General features: G+C 48.8%; 1 protein-coding gene and 1 pseudogene across 1 annotated transcript in view; both read right to left on the reverse strand.

The window, feature by feature from the left end:
* Positions 1 to 23368, reverse strand: part of IGDCC4 (immunoglobulin superfamily DCC subclass member 4) — a 48680-nt gene that overhangs the window by 9263 nt on the left and 16049 nt on the right. The window contains exons 5-17 of the mRNA XM_066635371.1: positions 20565 to 20702; positions 19277 to 19432; positions 17352 to 17762; positions 15466 to 15630; positions 14209 to 14346; positions 13369 to 13539; positions 12675 to 12908; positions 8417 to 8524; positions 5743 to 5926; positions 3339 to 3466; positions 2745 to 2915; positions 829 to 966; positions 146 to 251 (exon numbers count right to left, since the gene is read on the reverse strand). Of these exons, the coding sequence (XP_066491468.1) occupies positions 146 to 251; positions 829 to 966; positions 2745 to 2915; positions 3339 to 3466; positions 5743 to 5926; positions 8417 to 8524; positions 12675 to 12908; positions 13369 to 13539; positions 14209 to 14346; positions 15466 to 15630; positions 17352 to 17762; positions 19277 to 19432; positions 20565 to 20702 (2248 nt within the window). The remainder of the gene's footprint in view (positions 1 to 145; positions 252 to 828; positions 967 to 2744; positions 2916 to 3338; positions 3467 to 5742; positions 5927 to 8416; positions 8525 to 12674; positions 12909 to 13368; positions 13540 to 14208; positions 14347 to 15465; positions 15631 to 17351; positions 17763 to 19276; positions 19433 to 20564; positions 20703 to 23368) is intronic.
* LOC136659735 (5S ribosomal RNA) lies at positions 9252 to 9368 on the reverse strand (annotated as a pseudogene).

A 23368-nucleotide genomic window follows, 5' to 3' on the forward strand; every position in this document is an offset into this window, starting at 1 on the left:
ACTTTTGACCACTTTCATCTGTTGTATGTGTCAACCTAGCCCAAACTCCTTGGAGGAAGGACAAGGTTGGACAGACTGACAGGACTGTTTTTTTTTTTTCCCATTTGGTCCACTGTGCTACAGATCAAGCCAACAGGAGGCTTACCTTGATTTGCTGTTGCGGAAGCTGGCACACATGCAAAAGAGAACACAGAGCAGACCCAGGCAGACTCCCACAATGATCCCTGTGACAGAGTGAACATCCAACATATCTGGTAGACAACAAACAAGGAAAGAATCAACATTTCTGGCAAAAGCAGGAAACAAAAAGAATGGGATAGAGCCAGCCAAGTGTGTTCTGAGATGCACCATTCCTTGCACTGCAAGACACTTGCTGTCTCCAGAAAGGATGGTCCCCCCTCTGCTACAATGTACTTGAAGTTAGTTTGACTGACCCTCCCAAAAGTCAAGTTGGCACAGAAATAAGCCAGTCCAAATTCAGCCCACCCCAACCAGCCCACACACCTTCTCCCCACTTTCCCTTAACCATGTTAGTTGGAGCAGCCGTGGCCCTCTGGGAAAGGGAAGCGGGCAGCCTCCCACCCTGTTCTCTCCAGCATGAAAGAAACACAAGGGCCAAGATGAACTGCCCCTGGCAAACACAGGTTTGCAGCAGAAAAAACTACACTGGGAAATACAGGTTTACACTGTGGAAGATTTAAATCTGAGCTGCAAGAGATCTTAAAGTCTCTGAAGAGAGCAATGCCCCTTTGGAGGCATTTGGAGTCCGAGCAGCTGGTTTCTGGGACTGGCTCAGCAAGCTTTCTTCAATAAGCAGAAGCTCAGTACCTGAGGACGTCTCCCGTAGGGTCTGCACATCCTTGACATCCGAGTACGGCCCTGACCCAACAACTGTCTTTGCACCCATCTTGAAGAAGTACCTGGTGTTGCTCTCCAGTCCATGCACTTCAGTGCTGAAAGTATTCCCTGAGCAGAAGAATAAGGGAAGTCACCTTACCCTGACTCAGTCTTTACAGGTCAGGGCTGTCTACTTGCAAGGGCAGCAGTTTTCCACAGTTCCAGACCAGGGATCTTTCCCAGCCCTTCCTGGAGATGCCACTCGCACCCTCCACATGCAGACAAGAAGCTCTCTCTGGGCACTCAACTGGTCTGTTTTTTATATTAAGCCCTGGTTTTCAGAGCATGGTCACTCCAGGCTGTAGCTATTAATACTGTTGACGTTCTACTGCTGTGGCGTCATGACCTGGACTGCCAGAAAGATCCTAGACGCTGACACAGAGCAAGGGGGTTCAGCTGGGTAAAGGCAGCCCACAGCACAGACCACAGAAGTGCTAGATCAGGGCTCTGACACGAAGCATGAGACCAGCAAGCACAACCCCTCCAAGCCAGCAATCCCCAGACCCTTCGAGACTGCAACCCCTGAAGCCAGGCACTGCTAAAGGGCCAGCATCCACACCCTCAAGGCCAGAATGCATCACAGGGCTGGCTCAGCACCGCAGGCAATGTACCAGGCAAGAGCAGTGAACATAAGAACATAAGAACAGCCCCACTGGATCAGGCCATAGGCCCATCTAGTCCAGCTTCCTGTATCTCACAGCGGCCCACCAAATGCCCCAGGGAGCACACCAGGTAACAAGAGACCTGCATCCTGGTGCCCTCCCTTGCATCTGACATAGCCCATTTCTAAAATCAGGAGGTTGCACATGCACTTCATGGCTTGTAACCCGTAATGGATTTTTCCTCCAGAAACTTGTCCAATCCCCTTTTAAAGGCATCCAGGCCAGATGCCGTCACCACATCCTGTGGCAAGGAGTTTCACAGACTGAACACACGCTGAGTAAAGAAATATTTTCTTTTGTCTGTCCTAACCCTCCCAACACTCAATTTTAGTGGATGTCCCCTGGTTCTGGTGTTATGTGAGAGTGTTAAGAGCATCTCTCTATCCACTTTATCCTTCCCATGCATAATTTTGTATGTCTCCCCTCAGGCGTCTCTTTTCTAGGCTGAAGAGGCCCAAACGCTGTAGCCTTTCCTCATAAGGTAGGTGCCCCAACCCAGTAAGCATTTTAGTCGCTCTCTTTTGCACCTTTTCCATTTCCACTATATCCTTTTTGAGATGTGGCGACCAGAACTGGATGCAATACTCCAGGTATAACCCTACCATCGATTTGTACAACAGCATTATAATATTTGCTGTTTTGTTCTCAATACCATTTCTAATGATCCCAAGCATAGAATTGGCCTTCTTCACTGCCGCCGCACATTGGGTCGACACTTTCATCGTCCTGTCCACCACCACCCCAAGATCTCTCTCCTGGTCTGTCACAGACAGCTCAGAACCCATCCGAGTGACTAGTGCCAAGCTCATCTACGCCACAGGACAGCCCCTCCTCGGAAAACGCTTTAGGGGGGGATGTCTGGCCCAGAGAGTGTATAAGAACTTGGGTAACACCAAGCATTTGCTGGAAGAAGTTGCCTGCTCCTGGAGACAGGCCCCAAAGTCTAGAGGATCTGTCTCTAAGCACTCTCACTCTCCAACTCCCTACCTGTGCGTCTGCTACTCTGACAGCTGATTAGCCCCAGACTCAGTTCCTCCAAACCCTTCAGGGGCTCAGCCTGGCCATAACTGAATACTTGATGAATGGCTTTCAGGGGTGGGTAACAATGGAAGCTGGAATCCTTTGCTCACACCTTCCCTCCCTCCCTCCCTCCCTCCCTCCCTCAGTGCATTTGCAGACATTCACCCTCTTTGGTCAGCAGAGTCCACATCTCGTCCGGCTGTGTGCTGTTTGCATTGTACAAGATCAGGTACTCCACAATGATTCCATTTGGCTCAGAAGGGGGGCACCAGTGCACCTGGACCGCGTAGGGGTTGATCGGGTGCAGCCGCAAGTCTGAGGGAGGAGTTGACGGCCCTGCAGAAGCATAACAGAGCACTCCAGCAGGAGGACACTTAACACACCATTGCTAAGAGAACAGAACGAGTGCCTCGAGCTCATGCTACTCCCACCACCATGCCATGTGTATCTGGAGACCAAGGGTGGATTCTGCCCACCGATTCAGAGGCAGGATTTGACGCTTGCAGAATCACAGCTTGGCTTCAGAGACTTGGCCAGGCGCTGCCCACACATTCTCAGACTTCTCTTCAAAGCCACGTGGGCACATGGAAGTATGTTGCTTTAAAAAGAGGCCAGGCGGAAACTCCTGTGCGTAAGAGACAATGCTGCAGTTGCAAGGAGCAGCTACACAGCTGATACAAGAGATGCAACATGAGCTCCCCCTGATCCATCTCCCCATTACCCAGAGGAAGGCATCCCACCCCACACTGCTGAACTCACTGTCTGGAAGGGTGAACCACTCCAGCGCATTCCCAAACGGCCCATCGACACCGACACCGTTGGACTGCACTGCAAATTCGTATCTGGTGAAGGGCTTCAGCCCGCTTATGAGGATGTCTTCATCAGGGCTGCCAAGGAAAAGAGCACCCACATGGGAGGAAGTATTAGGGCAGAGTCTGTCCCTGTCGTGGCCAGCGGGCCCAGACTCACTGCGCACAAAGCCTCAAACGATCAGCAAGCGAGAAAGGAGAGATCCATAAACCAACCACCACGAAGCGTTTCTCTGCTCTTGCAACGAGCCTGGCTTGTCAGAGACGGAGAAACTAATCAGGCACTGGGGGTGGAACCCACAAAAGGACCCACAAATGAACACTGCTTTAAGTCACTCTCTATGGCCATTGTCTGCCTGGGATGAGACAGATGCTGCCTCAGATGTCTAGAACAGCATTCCTCAACGTTTGTCCCCTGCTGTACCAGACACAAGGTGACAAACACCAGTAAGAGGCTCAGGGCAGACAGGAGAGTTTTTCCTGGGTATGTAAAAAGTGCACGCTGGAGGTCTGCCCGCCAAGCCTCCAACTGCTGCTTGTCACATTGCATTGCTGGTCTCACTCTAGGGGTCCCATGCGTACCACCAGATAGTTGGCATAGTATAGTTCGCAACCTTCAGTCTTGAAAGACTATGGTATCGCGCTCTGAATGGTGGTTCTGGAACAGCATCTTGTGTGGCTGAAAAGGCCAATTCGGGAGTGACAATCCCTTCCACACTGGGAGCAAGTGCAGTCTGTCCCTGGTCTGTCTCCCTGGCTATGGGCCTTCCTCCTTTGCCTCTTTGCCTCAGTCTGTTGGCAAAGTGTCTCTTCAAACTGGGAAAGGCCATGCTGCACAGCCTGCCTCCAAGCGGGCCGCTCAGAGGCCAGGGTTTCCCACCTGTTGAGGTCCACTCCTAAGGCCTTCAGATCCCTCTTGCAGATGTCCTTGTATCGCAGCTGTGGTCTACCTGTAGGGCGCTTTCCTTGCATGAGTTCTCCATAGAGGAGATCCTTTGGGGATCCAGCCATCATCCATTCTCATGACATGACCGAGCCAACGCAGGCGTCTCTGTTTCAGCAGTGCATACATGCTCAGGATTCCAGCACGTTCCAGGATACGACCTCAAGTATCACTGATTGAGAAACACTGTTTATACAAGCAAAAGTAGGGCTACTTCTGGACCATACTGGGGGTAGGGTCTGATGGGCCAGTGGGTATATCCAACACAATCTATCTATGGATTGCCTCAGTGGTATATTACTCTGCATGGACCACAAAGGTTAGCTCCTGAGCACTGGAGCTCAGTATTTTGCCGCTGCTTAAAACTGGTTAATAAGATGACTGCAACAGTGTTGACAAGCACTCAATGGAGAGCAAGTGTCATGTGTCAGCTAAGAGGGTGGCAAATTTCATCTCTTGCCACAAACTTACATGTGATTCTAAGCAAGCCCTAGCTTCCTCAGTCAACACATCTGCAATGTGGGTGATAACAATGGCCAGTCTTACAGGGTTGTTGTAAAGAGTCACAGGACTTGTGTAAGTGAAGCAGTCTGAACTAGAGCTAAGCCAAAAACATCCCACCCCCATCAGGTGCTGCATGTATTGAGAAAGGATGCTTCTGTGTTTTTTTCAGGGCTAGAGGGGACAATCTGGGGAAGTGGGCAGGAGGTCTGGTCTAGAGGGTAGAGCCTCCGTTAGCCCGAAGATATCAGAAGGTTGCCAGTTCAAGGACACTGGCAGCTGCCTGAACGGCTGAGAATGGCGAGACCTTGAAGCAGCTGACAAGCCCAGCTGAGTGATTCCACCTGCTTTTGGTGTGAGCAAGAAGCGTCTTGGCTGCCCTCCATGTGAGAGATGGAGCTGCTTGTCAGCCTGCTTGGGAGAACCGGAGGCCAGAAGTGAGACCAAACCAGGAAGATCCATTCTGAAATGTTGTTGGTTCTTGAAAGAGAAAACCTCTATGATTGTAAAAATCCCCTTGAGGGATTTAGGAACGTCTGCCTATGTAAACCGCCTTGAATAAAGTCAGAGGAGTAATCCAATGACCAGAAAGGCGGTATATAAATACCTAGTTGTTGTTGTTGTTATTAAGTTACAGGCCACCATCAGAACAGTGCTTCTTGGCCTCTGAAAACCACCACTTCCTCCCATTTTATCATCTGATTGTATGATCAGGTGCAGGGGAGCCCTCCGGCCTTTCTCACCTGCTCATTTCATTTCCTACTGGGCCTGCTGGGCAGCCAGTGGCCACAATCTGTGTTGTTACAGTAAGAGATGAAAAACTGTCTCTCTCAGAAGGAAAGTTTCTAGCCCTGCCCAAGCTTGGTTTTATTTCCCAACTGTGGGCAGCCACTGTGGTTCTCGGCCTTACCTGGTGTAGTAAGTCACAAGCGAGGCGTTCTTCAGGCCCCAGGGGCTGAAGCGCACCGTGTAATTGACAATCTTTACTGTGGTGAAGTCCGGCTTCTTCCACTTCAGCCAGATGGACGTTGAACTGTTGGATTCAGCGCAGACGTGGGCTGGGGGCAGGGGTGGGCCCTTCTGCGCTGGGGGGTCTGTGAGGATAATGAAGAAAGGGAAAACCCAAATTAGGCTGGTAGGGCTACTGACAACAGCAAAGGCATGCAAGGAAGAGCAGCAATAGTCAGAGATCAACATGACCCCCTGTGAGGCACTGTGTGTGTTTGTGCTGTACCAGAATGCTTGGCAGTTGAGCTCCAGCACCTTGACTGGGGTACCACCAGTGCTCTTCAAACACTGCAAGCCTGGCGCACTTGGCACATGCTTCTAGGGTGCCCTCTGGGCTGCAGTGCCAACACGCTCAAGTACTCAACCAGTGGACCACTCAGGGCCAATTGTAGCCCAGCAGAACCTGCAAAGTCCTTGTTTCAAGAGCTTGTGCCGTGTCTAAGTGGTTTGACTCCTGCGTGATGACTCTGCCTGCATTCCTACTTCCTTCCTGCAACTCCAGCCTTCGATCCTGACTCTCTGCCTGGTTTTGACCAGGCACCTGCCTCTGATCGATGACTGCTGCTCTGGAACTCAACCTCCAACTGTTTTGGAGGGTGTACCTGCTGCTGACCCACCTGGACTCACCATCAGCTCCCCCAAGTCTTGGAACTCAAAACCCAGAGCTCAAGACCTGAAGTTAATGTGAGCAAATGGCCCCATATAGTTTTGTATTAAGGAAACTTCCAAGTATAACCTGGGAAACTGTAGCTGACAAGTGGTCTCTCTCTCTCTCTCTCTCTCTCTCTCTCTCTCCCTCTCTCTCTCTCTCTCTCTCTCTCTCTCTCACACACACACACACACACACACACACACACACACACACACACACACACACAATTAATTCATTATACTGACAGGTATAGGGATGTGCCCAAAGTATGCAGTATCAATAGCAAGGAAGGGCATTGGGGGTGCTCCCAGCTCATTTTTACCCACAATTCCCCTTGCATTTTGCCCTCGTGAAATATTGCTGAAATGCCAATTCCTGTCCTCATTTTCCCCCACTGTAATGGCACAGTGAAGTGGGGTGGGGGTGCTCTTCTCCTTTCTTAGACTGTTCTGGGAGACTTGGGAAAGGGGCAAGAAGCAATGGAGGGTGTTAGAAATTGGCCTGCGCTTCCATAGCCGAACCCACCCCCCCCCTTCCAGGTCTGATTCACCTTCCAGTCTGCCCACCCAGCCCAGAAGTGCATCCTTCTCACCTCAGAAACTCCCTCCTGCCACCCTCTCTGCACTGGCCTCCTTCAGCCAGCGCAACTTAGCATGCCCAGGATCATTGGCGTAGCTGGAGGGGGGGCGGAGCAGCTTGCCTGGCAGGGAGGTGGGCGAGCGGCCCCTCCCTTCAGAGCCATTCCCGGTGGGGGGTACGACAAAACAGAGCCGTATGGCTCCGTTCCTCCCCCCCCGCCGCCGGGAGGGCTCTGAAGGGAGCTGCCGCTCGCCCACCTCCCTGCCAGGCAAGCTGCTCCGCCCCCCCTCCAGCTACGCCACCGCCCAGGACCAGATCCAGAGCAGGGAGGCTGGCGCATGTCCTTGTACCAGTCCAACCTGTTTTAAGGAGGTGTGAATGCGCTTTATGGCACGTTTGCAACACTCCTGGGCCAGCACAAGGGACTTGCACATCTTCAGGATTGTGCTCTAAGAATTACATAAGAAAAGCTCAGTATGAGTTCAATTATTTTACACTATTTTATTTACAATTACTTTACACTAAAGTCAACCCTTAGCGTCAGCTGGACCTCAGGGGATCTGTTCCCAGACCGCTGCAGATACCGAAAGCCACAGTTAATTAAATCTGCAAGCTGAAGTTCAATAGGAGCTCCAGACGCGACAGAACTTTATTCTGGTCGTGCCCCAAGTCATTCTGAGGCCCATGGCAACCGAACACAGCCTCCATGGGCCTCAGAAAGGCTCCCAAACGCGACCAAAAACCACCTGTGGTTACATCCAGGTGCTCAGGTCCCGCCTTCATTGCTGATTCAGAACCTGTGGTTAGTTAAAACTACGGATCACGCCTATGGAGGTAGGACCTGTACGTTATTTACTTCTTTATTTTAAATAAATTTTTAAACTACTGTGATCTTTTAATTTACTTACTTAATTCATTAAATTTGATTTACAGCTCAATCCTATGCATGTCTACTCAGAAGTAAGTCCCATTGTGTTTAGTGAGATTTATTTCCAGGAAAGGGTGGATATGACTTCAGCCTTAGTCACAAGGATGTTAAAATTTTTCATGCCCCCAGCTTCCAGATGTCTCAGCTGTGCCACTGACCACTGGAAATGCTCCTTGGAGCTTCTGAGTTTTCAGCAGTACTGGCTTCTCCTTGCAGGCTTCTCTAGTGCTAGCCTAAGACCATCAATCCAAAATGTTTTAAAAGTGGAGACCTTCAGGAGACCGAATGCTCATTCCAATACAAATTTCTGCACTTGTGAGTACTACATGTATGGAAAGGACATCGCCTCACTTATCTGACTTCATTGTGAAAACTATCTATGAACAGGCACTAGTGCAAATGTATCTGGGCACCTACCAACTGCGGTTGCAGGTGCTCTCTCGGTCTTGCCCTTCCATACTGCAGCGTAGCCGTCCTCATGTTTATTGAATGCTACCAACTTCACCTCGTAGAGTCTTCCAGGAACTGAATGAAGCAAGCAGAGAAATAAATGAATACAGAAGCCAGGGCAGGATGGGAAGAAAAGGGTTCAAGAGAGATGTGGGCTGGCAAAGACCTCAACAGACAAGAGTGTGGACTCTTTTCTCATGAGTCGCATTCTGATTCATTGTGCCCTGGGCTTTCTCCATGGAGATCCGAACGCAAGAGTGCCCTACTGGATCAGACCAAAGCTTCCATCTAATCCAGGGTTCTCTTTTCAACAGTGGCCAACCAGAGGATTCAAGCACAGCACAAGGGCAACAGTTCTCCCCAGCACCCAGAATTTACAGCTCTCCATGAAGATTTCACATCCCCACCACAGGTGACAGTTGTAGACAAAAAGCTCCCCCCCCCCCAACCCAGAGATATCTAACCTTTCATCAAAACCAGTTGAGAGACAAACTGGACATGATGCAGGAGGTCCATGAATGAAATTCCCAACATCTTTTTTTCTTGTTAAAAAAGCAGCTGAGAGGAACAATTTGGAACAGTGCTGTGGTTCAGGGAAAAGGAGGTTACCCCTTCCCCCGTGTCATGGTCTTGATCCAAACTGCGCCACCCACCCCCTAAAGCTACCGTTTGCCATGGAGGGAAACACATATGGTCACAAAAATTATACCCTAAAGTTTTCTCTTGAATGGCTTAAGAACAGGTTCAGCAGCTCTTTAAGTTGGTTGGTTGGCAACCTTCAGTCTCGAAAGACTATGGTATAAGCCTACAGCACCCGGTATTCCCAGGCGGTCTCCCATCCAAGTACTAACCAGGCCTGACCCTGCTTAGCTTCCGAGATCAGACGAGATCAGGTATGTGCAGGGTAACAGCTGGAGACACAGCAGAAGGCAACGGGTTTATTAAAAAAAACAACTCTTCTCTACGGGTCAACTCAAATTACTCCTTCTGCAGTTGCTTTTTGAATAAAGAAAAGTCAGCAGGAGTTGAGTCCCAGAACTCCTACTTTATGACTAACTCAGCCCCAACCTCACGTCCATCACACAGCATGGTTGCAACTGATGTCTGTTCCGAGCCTTGAGACTAGACCAGTGCTTCCCAAACTTTTTACCACTGGGAACCACTTTTTTAAACAACAATCTATTGTGACCCAGTAGAAAAAAAAAGAGATTTAGAAAGTTTTTGTTATTAATAATAATTAATATATTTATTAATTAGTAATAATCAGGGTCCTATGCTCCTGAGACTGTTAGAGACCTTATGCATATTAAGTGTGTGTAGACATTTGCTAGACTCTCCCTAAAAATGGAGTCCCTAGAAACTCCCTAAGGACTGTTCCCCCAAACCTTCACAGTCATTGCAGGGTACCCAGAAGGCTGAACTGGAGAACAAGAAGTCCAGTAAGCAATTTCCAGACCAGAAAAAAAAGGCTGAAACTGGGTTCGCACGTGATCTACAGCATGCCAATTAGTAAAGAAAATCAGAAAATGTGACATTTTAATTGGGGGGTATTAAGGTTTTCTCACACCACTGGTTAGCATTACAGCTAATGATTTTCTTCTGCAAACTGGGCAAGGGAGCTTTTTTTTTTTTTTTTTTTAATGTTTCAAAAACTTTTTGTGACCCATCAAAAATTGGCTCGTGACCCACAGGTGACCTACACTGTACTAGACCAATAATCCTGCACAATATGGGTAGCACTTGCTCAGATGATATTCCATTCCCCCATTGTTCCCTCTCACCCACAGTTTTTTTATTCTTTACTGTTATTATTTTAAACATAAACAAGGACACAATTCTGGGCTAGGGTTGGCAGTAGGGTTAAATGGGTTAAATGTTAGGGGGTTCGTTGATTATATTGCATGGGACGGTGCATAAAACTTGAATAAACTCTAAATAAATTTCAAAATACTAGCAGTAGCAGATTCCATAATTATTTATTATTTATTTTTATAACTCATAATTCTCCTTTTTCTTAAAGGTCTCATAAATCAATAAGAATTAAAATCCCAGAGCCAGAGTTCAATGACCAGTGAAAAGCAGCCATTGCAAATGCCCCTCCCTACCTAAAATCAAGCCCCAGCAGAGTCTCTCCCTCCTGGCCAATCTCTTCCCCAGCTACTCGGCCCCTTTACCGAAAAGCCCTACTCCACGCTCCTGCTGACCCTACCTCTCAAGCGCAGGAGGCGTTTAAGTGTTTTGATTATATGTTGCCAACACATAAATAGGGCAATCTTTAAAAAACAACATCATCATCAATTAAGTAATTGCCTGGCCTTGTTGCGGCATGGAGGGCAGCCCAATGCGAACTGCGTGGCAACCAGAGCGGAGTGGAGGTAGCATGAATCCTGCCCTGCCAGCCTCAGCTGCCCTTTGGGCTGCAGTGCAGCCTGCGCCAAGTTCTGCGAGGACAGCCAAAACAGGCCATTTCCAAAGTTTGCCTCCCCCTCCTTTTTCCAGCCTGCTTGGGAGACCTTCTTTTCCAGATCTCCTTATAGAAGGGCGCTGCTTAAACAGCTCAAAGTTTACAAATAGAGGAAACATGGGGCAATTCTCTCTTCCAACACCCGGCTCCTTGTTCCCAAATGGCCTCCTCTTCCCCCTGGACGCCCCCCCCCACCAGCCCTGGTCTGCAGCACTTCAATTGATGAAGCTCTGCTAATTAGGGATGCGCCATTCATTGCCTGCTGCAAAGGAATGGCCAGCTCCATTTGCGGCCACAATGCACCAGCACAAAAGTGCCTTTTTGTTATGCTAATGTCATCGCCTCTTGCTGTGGCTGTGTTGGGGGGAGGCAGGCTACTGCTGCTGCCCTCCCCCAAGGAGAAGTACATGGAGGCTCTAAGGATCAAAAGATTCTTCTGCTCCACAACACACATTTGCCTCTGGAAGAGAAAACAGCCATTTTTGGCAACTTTTTTTCTGACCCAAAAGAATCTCACAGAGAGGAGCCTGGTTTGCTCCAAACCCATTTTGGCAGCACCCTGACGAAGGGAGACCAGGAACAGGAGGGGGAAACAGGGCAGGCCCAGGTCTCAGCATTGACCTGGCAAGAGAGATCCAGAGCCAAAAGCTTTCCCCACATCAGGTGCTCCAAACACAAGCGCAGGTAGGCCTCACGGCTAATCCAGGTGCGGGATCCATGGTGCGAGGAAGCAATGCGCTCTGGTTGCTAAGCAACACCAACTCACTTTCCTCCTGGTTCTGAAAGAACTTCTAACTTATCCATTTCAAAAGAAGTGGAATGGGAACCCCATTGTGCTACGTTGCATAATGCAAGCAGGAGGGGCCGGTGTTCCAGAGAAGAAAGAAAGTGCCCAGTGGAGGTCCTAGTCTCTTCCCACAGCCCCACTGTTCATTCTCCTGTCTCCATGACCTGCTCTTCTGGAACCTTCAGAAACTGGCCCCTTCGCCCGTTCCTTTGGACAGCGTCTAAACAATTCCATACCCTTAGAAAACCAGGAAACAAGCCGGCCCTGAGAAGTAGCACAGATTATGCAACAGAAGCTCACACGGGCAAAAACTGCTTCCCTTCCAACCACTGATTCCTGCCAGCTCCAAAAGCTAAAGCCAGCTGAGGTCTCCTCATCAGAAGAGGACCCCACTATAGGCCACAGCATGACCTAAAGCCAGGGTAAGACTAGACTGGGCACCCTGAGATTACAAACCCCACCCAAGAAGCCTGTAGAACTGGGAAAACCAGCGTGCCCCAAAGTTCTCACCGTCTCCGCCTGACTGTGGCCTGTCAATGGCTACTAACAGGACCTCTGTAATGGAGTTGGCAGGGAGACCAACCTGAACTTCAGAACCAACAGTACAAAGCCCACATTGCAGCACAAAGCATTCCACTCCAGAGCCCTGCAGAGGAGGGCAATCAGGACCAGGAGGTGCATGAGGAAGGATAGGGCAGCCAGGCGGACCACGGAAAGCTGCTGTCAGAACAGCTCCATGTGCCAGCTCCTGGCTGCCTGCTGGGCAATTCCTCCACTACTCAGCACCTGTGCCTCAATTCAGCTGACCAGCAACCCTGCATGGCCTGCAGGACCATGACTGGGACTGTCAGCTTGGGGTTGAGTCACAGTACAGTGTAAACACAGCCTTGTTAACCACCTCCTTGAAGGGTCTGGCACTACCCCGCTCAACCTCCATGGCCTGCTGTGCAGTCGACAGCAGCCTGACAACTCACCCAGTTGAGTCAGTTCGTGCTGCTTGACTTTCTTCTTCAGCCGTATCGGCCCAACATCCCAGAGACCATCTCCGGTGCCTTCAGAGGGGTTCTCCTCGCTTGTGTCCTCCACGGCCACTTCTCGGTAGTAGAGTTTGTAGCCTGAAATCTGGGCGTGGTTGGCTGGAGGTTGCCAACTCACCAGGAGGGATTCCATCTTCGCTCGGACTTTTAACTCCGTTGGGGCAAACGGAACTAAGGGAAAAAATAAAGAAAAGAGAGTCATACCAGGGAAATGGTGGGTGTTGTCCTCCAGTACCTTTTTTCCTATTGTCTGTGTTCATCCTGGGTGGCATCTTTTCTCATGGCTTTATGCTGGTCTGGTCTCCCTTTTGTAAGAGTGCGAATCTCTTTGGGACAAAGAGTTAAGTTTTTCAGTTCTTTTTCTACAAAAACTGCTTTGCAAACTGTTTTGCAGGATAATAATTCTTCTCCAATTTATCACTACTTTAGCTGCATCTTCTGTCCTTGTTCCCATCCCACTCCCTGGTGGCCACTTGGCATTTCATCACTGCCACTTTTCGCTCAAACTTTATTCCTTGCCACAGGCTTGGCTTCTGCCACCTAACTGCTCCTGGACTTACAGACTAGGAATCATCCAAGCCCCACAAGGTCTTAGTGCCGAATGATGCCAACCTCAAAGAAGTGAGCCTACCGTGAGTCTGGTTGTCTCTGTCTGGGGTGCGATGCTGCGTCCATTCCGAAGGGGCTCCGTAGCCCATGCTGGTGCTGGCAGCAATGCGGACTTTGTAGACCTTATTAGGGTGCAGGGCATAAAGGGTGAGTTGTGTCTCATTTGCGCCAACTTCAGTGGAGGAAATTTGATCTGTTAGAAAAACACACCCCGACACCTGTTGACAAATGTTTAGCGTTCCAGTAATTTACCCAGTTTTCTCAGATCGATGGACAGAAGTGTGTCTAAGTACAAAGTAGTACTAACATCGCTCAGAAAGGTCAGGCATCTTATCAAAACTCATTTAAAGCCCCCTCAAAATTCTTCTGATGTTTCCTCAAGCACAAATTCCTCAATAAAGTCTAGGAGTTAACCATACAATTATGGCATGGGAGCACAGGCTACCTCAGAATGCCAAGTGCAAGGGAGGGCACCAGGATGCAGGTCTCTTGTTGCCTGGTATGCTCCCTGACCCATATGGTGAGCCACTGCGAGAGACCAGAAGCTGGACTAGATGGGCCTTTGGCCTGATCCAGTGGGGCTCTTCTTATCTTCATGTTCACAGGATTATACACAGGCCCCGTTCAGATGAGCAGCTCCCACATGAATCACTGGGGACACAATAGGTGGGGGGTGGCATACTGGGAGGACCGGCCTATCCCTGTCTCAACCATCTGATGGGCCAGATATCACCCAAACCTGCTGTTGAACTTCTAGGAACAAGCAAACTCATGCTCCCCTAGTGCAGCCTACACAGGACGTTGTTTAACAAATAACGGCACTCCATCATGCATTTCTGCCACGGAACCGTCTCTTCCTCACCTTCTTTGAGAGGGGCATAGTCGATCTTGTATATGGTGACCCTCCCATTGCTCAGTTCTGGAGGGAGAGGCAGCCAAGTCACCTTGATGTCAGTTGGGGTTGTACTTGACAGAGACAGCTGAGGTGCTGTGCTGGGCACTGAGAAGAGGAGGAGGCAAGGGACAGAACTCGTGACTCTACCTCGTCATAAGGGAAGCAAGAACAATGCTTATTTGGCCAGGAGAAACGTGTTTGATGTGGACGGGCTTCATGGATCTGGGAACTTGCTCTTCAGTTCCCTCGGTTGCCCTACATTCTCCTTTTGTGTAAAAGGGTTTCCCAGGAGAACAAGGAAAAAGAATCGTTCCTAAAAATATGAGGACTTGGATCTCCTCCAAGTGGCTGAGAAGCAAGGCCTATACAACTTGTAAGCTACCAAACCAAATACAGCTGTCAACAGGAGCCAGTCTCAGTTTTTGCAATCCCAGGCAAGCAGTAATTAGTCTGGAATTGCACAATCTTGTGTGTACACTCCTGCAGCCCATTTTCTTCATTTTTGCTGTGTTCCTTTCCTGTCTGCATAGTGAGAGGTCCTTGGGAGTTCCCAAAAGGATTGCCGCACCTATGGTTTGGTACCCACAAGTGCTTTATGAGCAAGCTTGAAGCCTTGACCTCTGACCCTCCTCCCAGGTTTCTAGGATTCCTTGGTACTTGGGAACCTCATTCAGCACCACTTTGCATGTTTGTGGATGAAGCTGGGCATTCAAAAACAGATCATGGAACTGAAACCATGGATCAAACTACAGTAGTTAAATGCTTTGCATGGATACACACATTTCATTCTGGATGAGGTCATGGGTCTGCACAAGTCGGGGTTCTTTTCACTGACAGCAGCCAGATGCAACAGAAGGGCATTTGTTTCTGGCATCTGTTAGTCAGGAGCATACTGTTTCCAAACATGGAACTCTTGCAACTACAACCAGTAGCTGATGGCGGTGAATATATTTACTGTATCTTATCTTTTTTTTAAAAAACCATGTATTTGGTCAGAACAACATCCCATGGCAAGGAGTTCCACAGATACTTCTGTACTGCTATTCCCCACCAAGCAACTCTGATTGCTACTCTAGCTTTGAGGAGGTCTGAGAAGCCAGTAACAACAGTGACTAGAAGAACAACCCCCTCCCTTTTCAGGGATCTTTCTGTGAGTAACAGAGAAAGACGTCCTGTCATCAGGAAGCTTTTGGGGCAAATTCCTTCCACTCCTATTCTACGAACCATCCTCCAGAGTCTGAACATCTATGGAAGCGGACATCTGGCTGGCTCCGAGATGCGAGTAGGCCACCACGTAGAAAACATATCTGGTGTTGGGCTCCAGGTCTTTGACCTGGTACTCCGTTGTGTCGTTATTCACCGCAAACTGGTACTCCACATTGTCAGTGCCTAGAGAAGGTACACAACGCTGTCAGACAAAAAAAAGAAGAAAGTTTTGTCCTTTCTTCAAACTAACTTCTTGCGAGAGCTCACAAAAGCTCCAGCTCATTCTTCCTCCTTGTTTCAGCCACCCTCCTGGACTCACAGCTGAGGTTGTTCCACCGCTTTCCATGCACATGGAGAGGTGATGTGGAATTTCAGTCCACGTTTCCAACCATGAGCATAGGAGGAGAAAGTGACAAATCTTGCCTTAATTAACCTGGAGTTCCAGATCAACACAACCCAGCATTCAGGGTATGACACTAAACTGCAGGCGTGAACCTTGGAACAGTTAAATGAGGCTAAATAGCTGGAGCAACCGGAAAGTCCTAAGTGGCTCAAATGAGCATTTTATTCCAAATATGTCTCCTCTTTCTTTGTGCTTCAACAACCATCAGTACAAAAATGGAGGATGGCTTTTAAAAATGTGCAATCCAGTGAATGTTCACTCAGAAGAAAGTCAGCTGAACTTACCCACAGGTAAGTGTGAACAGGATCACAGTTTGGTTACACAAATAAGGGTTGGCACCCATTCAAAAATATGCTTATGATTATGGTTATTGAATCAATTAATTAATCCATTAAGGATGCAATCCTAACCCACTTTCCAGCACCAACATAAGGGCAATGCAGCTCCAAGGTAAGGGAACAAATATTCACTTAGTTTGAGAAGGCCTCTGTGACTGCCCCCCCAACTGCAGGATGCAGCACACATCCCGTTGGCATAGCTATGCCAGTGCTGGAAAGATGGTTAGGATTTGGGCCTAAATCTATTATATATGAATGTAGAAGTTTCCTTACACCAAGCCAGAAATGTGGTCTGTCGAGGTCAAGATTGTCTATGCTGGGGGTGACTGGAACTGAACCCGGGAACTTCTCTTGGCTCTGCCATTGCGTAATGGACACATCCCTTTAATTTGCACCTGAATAAAACCCAGAGTTCTGAATAAAAGACATTCTGTTTGCTTGTAGAAGATGCACACGTGTGTTGCAGCAGGCATCATGTAAGAAACAGCATTCCCTCCTGAGCTAGACAGAAGGTGATGCCTGCCCACCAAGGCTCTGGTTCTTTTAGCAGGTTTTATTAAAAGCACCGGGTAGATGGGACCCATCAGCCTGGGAAGGCAGCTCATCTGAGAGAAGGAAAACTCTGATCCCAAACCTCCACTGCCTTGTGGCTACATCCAGTTATGGAAAAGGCTTCAGGAGTCAACCTCGAGGCAAAATCTGGAGCCGGAGTCCCTGAGGCAGTTCGTGGCTAAACACAGTCACGTTCTGGCAACTCCTGCGACGCCGCTGGAACCAACCGTATTGGCCTCTGCCTTTCCATTGGACCATTTCAGCGACGTAGAGAGGGGGGATTTGCTGCATGGGTAACAGCCTATCCTCCATACCTACTTTACCCAGGCTTCGCGCACTGGAGAGGACACTCTGTTCCAGAACCACCATTCAGAGCGTGACACCATAGTCTTCCGAGACTGAAGGACGCCAACAATAATAATATAATATTAAAAGCAATTGAAAGAAAGGCTTCTTTGATTAATCAGGGGAACATTTTTAATGAATTCAGTGAACCAATCATGCAACTAAGTGTTACAGCCTTGGCACAAGATCACATTGATGGTCAGAAGGAGTAGACCTGAAGGTATTTAAAATAACTAAAATAACATGAACAGCGCGTCTTCACGTACCTAAAGCCTTCTGATAATGCAGAGAGAATCCAATGATCTGCTCGTTGTTTTGCTCTGGCCGCTCCCAGGATACCAAGACAGAAGTACTGGAGAGCGAACTGGCGGACAACCTCTGGGGAGCGCTGGGCAGACCTTCCCGCACCACAACCATGAGCCGGCCAGTAGCACACGCCATCCCCAAGTGATTTTCCGCCACACACTGGTAGTAGCCAGCATCATCCAGCCCAATCTGGTTGATCACTAGGGTGCCGCTGCTCTGCACCTTCACCCGTCCGTTGGACAGAAGGGGCTCGCCGTTCTTCATCCAGTGGATGCCAGGAGATGGTTCCCCTTCTGCTTTGCAGACAAAGCGGGCGGTACTGGCCCGGGTCCGAGAGATGGTTTCAGGAGCTTGGGAGATGGTGGGAGGAGCTGTGAGGGAGAAGAGCTCAGTTAGCATTTAATTAGCAGTCACTGTCTCTCAACCTGGCCTACAACCTGGGACCGGTGCTTTTCAACCTGTCCATAAATGACCTGGAGAAAGGGTTAAGCAGTGAGGTTGCAAAGTTTGCAGACGACACCAAACTTTTCTGAGTGGTGAAGACCAGAAGTGATTGTGAGGAGCTCCAGAAGGATCTCTCCAGACTGGCAGAATGGGCAGCAAAATGGCAGATGCGCTTCAATGTCAGTAAGTGTAAAGTCATGCACATTGGGGCAAAAAATCAAAACTTCACATATAGGCTGATGGGTTCTGAGCTATCTGTGACAGATCAGGAGAGAGATCTTGGGGTGGTGGTGGACAGGTCGATGAAAGTGTCGACCCAATGTGCGGCGGCAGTGAAGAAGGCCAATTCTATGCTTGGGATCATTAGGAAGGGTATTGAGAACAAAACGGCTAGTATTATAATGCCGTTGTACAAATCTATGGTAAGGCCACACCTGGAGTATTGTGTCCAGTTCTGGTCACCGCATCTCAAAAAAGACATAGTGAAAATGGAAAAGGTGCAAAAGAGAGCGACTAAGTTGATTACGGGGCTGGGGCACCTTCCTTATGTGAGGAAAGGCTATGGTGTTTGGGCTTCTTCAGCCTAGAAAAGAGATGCCTGAGGGGGGACATGACTGAGACATACAAAATTATGCAGGGGATGGACAGAGTGGATAGAGAGATGCTCTTTACACTCTCACATAACACCAGAACCAGGGGATATCCACTCAAATTGAGTGTTGGGAGAGTTAGAACAGACAAAAAAAATATTTCGTATTTCTTTACTCAGCGTGTGGTCGGTCTGTGGAACTCTTTGCCACAGGATGTGGTGATGGCGTCTAGCCTGGATGCCTTTAAAAGGGGATTGGACAAGTTTCTGGAGGAAAAATCCATTACGGGGTACAAGCCATGATGTGTATGTGCAACCTCCTGATTTTAGAAATGGGTTATGTCAGAATGCCAGATGCAAGGGAGGGCACCAGGATGAGGTCCCTTGTTATCTGGTGTGCGCCCTGGGGCGTTTGGTGGGCCGCTGTGAGATACAGGAAGCTGGACTAGATGGGCCTATGGCCTGATCCAGTGGGGCTGTTCTTACGTTCTTATGTAACTCAGGGTTAGTAGAATAGAGCAACCACATAAGTTATTTGGAGGAGAGATTTAAGAAAAATTCTATTGTTATGGCTTGGTTTGAGTTGTGTCTTTACTGATAGCTGCCCATGTTGTCTGGCATCTTATCTGTGAAAATAGATTTGGAGGAAAAAAAAAAACAGAAAAGCAGAGTGAAAGCTATTAAATGAGCAAACAAATCTTAGAACTGCACCTTCCCTTTGGCCGTGTTAAATGTCAGCCCTTGCAGAAACTTAAAGTTCAATTTTCCAATAACCCAGTCCTCTGCCAGAATTAGTACAAAAGCAACTGGAAAATTTCAGGCCTGCATAGAAAACAGTGTTTTCATTCTCACCAAGGACTTGGAGCTCGGCAGCAGCGGTCACAAAATGCCTAGTGTGGGGTTTATTGGCACGGCAAATATAAACTCCCGAGTGACGAGGCTGGGCATGAGGAATTAAGAGGTTGGTCCGTCCCAACACAATCACGTCAGTGGAAATAGGCTCCCCATCTACAGGAAAAACAAAGCACCAGATTTCTCAGCTGGATACCAATACTAAAAATGGCATTCCATCATCTTAAGAACTCTTCGCTCTGGTTGGATCACGTCCTTAGTATTTTAGGCTTACGGCATCAAGTTTTTTTAATCCAATTTAGCATCCTGTTTCCTTCAAGGTCAAGATTTTACAGAGTTGTTCTGATCTGCAACTTGTTGTGTATAAAAGCCAAATTAGGACTGCACAATGCCCCTTAATTAAGCAAGGGACACATTTACACAACAGGCACTTAAAGATCACTAAATACAGTATATACAAAAGTACTGTACATCAAAATTGATCCACACAACAAAGATACAGGTTTCAAAACTGGGTTTTGAACAGTTTATGTTCAACAGACCCTAATTATGTCTCATTTGATCCGTGCCAAACTTAAGTCTTTGGTTAGTTTCCCTACTGAAGAGAAGACGGCTTGTGAAATGCCACATTTCATTGAAAGAGACACACACCCCTGGGCCCCATTCCCCCCAAGTGACTTCAGTGATCTTTATCACATCTCCTAATCCTAAAGATAACCTAAGAGTTATTTTTGCAAAGCGCCAACAGATGCCTCAGAATTACCACCAGCTCTGTAGAGCCCCTACAAAAGACCCGTCAAAGACCCGACTCTTCTGCTCCGACCTTTCAAGCTGGGGGCGTCATTCCATAGGGGCTGCGACTAATTTAGATCAAAAGGCATCCAGTAACTAGAACTTCATATCTTTTACATATCAAACAACTTAAATAAACCACATGCTTTGTATCACTTTAGCTTTAATTGGCAAACCCCGCTTGGCCGGCACTCTGGCTGGTGCAAGCACTAGTATCTCCATATATTTGGCTGCAGCTAATAAAGCCTTCCAGAGTCCTTTCCCCTTTTAATACACCCTAAATGTAGATGGACCCCCGGTGGCGTAGCTGGAGGGGGGGCGGAGCGCTCAGGCTGGCAGGGAGCCTCAGCGAGGCAGGCAAGAAGCCCCTCCCTTTGGAGCCATTCTCGGCGGGGGGAGCAAAACGGAGCCGTATGGCTCCGCCCCCCTCCAGCTATGCCACTGATGGACCCCCAAGTCCCCTCTCGGCATCAAAAGAATGATCCTCTTCATTTACCCTCCCGTATCCAAGAGACAAATGGCGTGGGACTGGCAGATGCCATACACTCCATCACGGCGCTCTCTCCAACCACCACCGTGGTGTTCTCCGGGGCAACGACGATGGCCACATCGCCCGCTGTGGGTGGCTCATGACCTAGTGCGACAAATTTCAGGGTTGCTTCTTCAAAAAGAGATCAAGAAATCAAGGAACTTTATCCAGACCAACCTTTTTGTTAAGTTCCACTTTCTCTCAGTGCAACTTTTCCTTTTACAGTAGTATTTGGGATACAGCCTGTGGGGCGCAAACAAAGGGATGTAATGCTCAGGCAAGCCGTGCAGCTCCCTGCGGCAGCTCTGTCGAAGAGGGCACGCCACCAACATCATATATTGGAGTAGAGGCTAAAAATGACTCTCCCTCTGATTACCACTGTCACTGAGCACTTCAGTCTCTGTTCCATGCTGCAGTGTGACACAATGCTGGAGAACGCGGCTCTGCACCTCATCCCACCCTTCCAAGGTACTCAGATGCTCATCCCATTTTCATCCTCACAGCAGCTCATGAGTCGTGTCAGGTCAAGAGTTTGAGACTTTGCCAAAAGTGCCTCCTGCGTTGCTGCCCGCCCAGGCCCAGTACACCACACCACATTGACACACTCCCAGACACTGGTGACCTTAGGAAACACTTCCCATGATGTGTGGAGCTCCTCCCTTGATTTTTTGGAATCAGCCACCTTGGGAACCAAAGTCTCCCAACAGCACTATCTTTGTGCTGCTAAACCAAAGCTGGGCACAAGGTAGATCTTGAGTGGCCACAGATAGATCGGCAAAGGTTTCTAGTGCCCAGTAAATATAATAACAAAATGGATGCAGTCCTGGCAGCCACCACCAACCCCCCCCCCCCCAAAAAAAACTGCGTAGAAGGCTGTGATTCAGCCCCTACTCTGCTCCTTCCTTATGAGGTCCCTTTAAACAAAATAAGAAGCATGGAGCATGCTGGGAGCTTGCTTCGTCAATTGACGTACATGTTGTGTATCTCCAAGACACAGTGCTACCCAGTTGAAAAATGAGACTTTACACTTAAGGCTGCTAGTACAACTGACTATTCCTTAAAACCACAAGTTAAAAGAAACCTCCAGTTCCCTGCCAAGCTAAGCACATCTCACAGTCTTGGTCTGAGGAACATAAACTGGTTGTCTTCCTCCAGCTCTGTGCAGCTCTGCTTTAGAGTTCAAATCTCTGGGTCTGTAGTAACTCAGATGTGGATCTGTACTTCTGTCTCAGGACTTGACTCATGGGGTGCAGAGAACTGGCTCTACCTTCTGAATTAGTATTTTGCACTGGGGTCCACCTTGCCACCATCAGGCACCTGACTCTGGTTGTTGGGCCTCAGGGTTGAATAAAAAAACCAGGCACATGTTGCAGGTTTGAAACCTGCACGGCCTTGTGCTAAACATTTATCCCCCGATTTCTAAAATCGCCAGCCCCTTGCCGATAGCGCTGTAGCCAAAATGGGATCACAAACTGAGAGGATTGCAAGGGGCGGTGGGGGTTGTTTGAGAGAGAGAAAACCCAGCCCCTGCAACATGATCCAGGGCAGGTTTACTCTGATGTAAGCCCCAGATCCAGATCCAGGTGTCCCTGGGGGCTGGGGATAAGAATAGGCCCTCAGTTTGGCTGTACTTGTGTAAGAGGCGACTAAACAGCCACCGGGTAGATGGGACTCGTCAGCCTGGGAAGGCTGCTCATCTGAGAGAAGGAAAACTCTGATCCCAAACCTCCACTGCCTTGTGGCTACATCCAATTATGGAAAAGGCTTCAGGAGTCAACCTCGAGGCAAAATCCGGAGCCGGAGTCCCTGAGGCAGTTCATGGCTGAACACAGTCACGTTCTGGCAACTCCTGCGACGCCGCTGGAACCAACCGTATTGGCCTCTGCCTTTCCATTGGACCATTTCAGCGATGTGGAGAGGGGGATTTGCTGCATGGATAACAGCCTCTCCTCCATACCTACTTTACCTAGGCTTCGCGCACTGGAGAGGACACTCTGTTCCAGAACCACCATTCAAAGCGCGATACCATAGTCTTCCGAGACTGAAGGATGCCAACAACAAGCCCCAGAGAGCCCAGTCACCAGTGGCGTAGCTGGAGGGGGGCGGAGCAGCCAGTGTGGCAGGGACCCCCTCCAGCTACACCACTGCCAGTCACTTATTCCAAGGGACATGCGTAACTCCTAAAACAGCCTCCTACACAATAAGCACGCTCAGTGGCACTCAGGAGCCACAGTCCATGAAGATGCCATTGGGAGAAAAAAATGATGTGCTGCATCATTTATATTTGTCACCGATGGAGCGTTATTGTCTTCCATTGGACACCTAGAGAGGTCTTTTCTGGCCCTGAGGAGCTGCCTGCAGATACTGGAGGAAGGCGACTGTGAAATAATTACAGGAAGGAGATTCTGGAGGGGGAAAAAAAGGTGGGGTGTGGGGAAGGAGAAGAGATGGAGCCATTCTGAAGCAGCCTCCAAATGTAGCCTTGACCTCTAACCAGCAGTAAAAGAGACCCTCAGTCTGCTAAGCCCCTTCACCATTCTGGAACTGGAGAACTGCAGCTGGGTCTGAAGGGCCTTGCTTGGGCTCCTGTTGACTTGTGTACAGAGTCACTTTTTAAATGATGTCTTTATTTGCATGGTTCTTCAGGTTTCCTCCTTACTGTCCCCTCCTTCTCGCCCCCCCTTTTATTTGCCTACCAGTTTGTGCTTCCCAATACATTTTTGTTAAAGAAAAAAAACAAAAAGGAGATCAACACCAGTAAATGAGTGATC

This window comes from Tiliqua scincoides, chromosome 8, assembly GCF_035046505.1.
Source record: "Tiliqua scincoides isolate rTilSci1 chromosome 8, rTilSci1.hap2, whole genome shotgun sequence".
Classification (NCBI taxonomy): Eukaryota; Metazoa; Chordata; class Lepidosauria; order Squamata; family Scincidae; genus Tiliqua; species Tiliqua scincoides.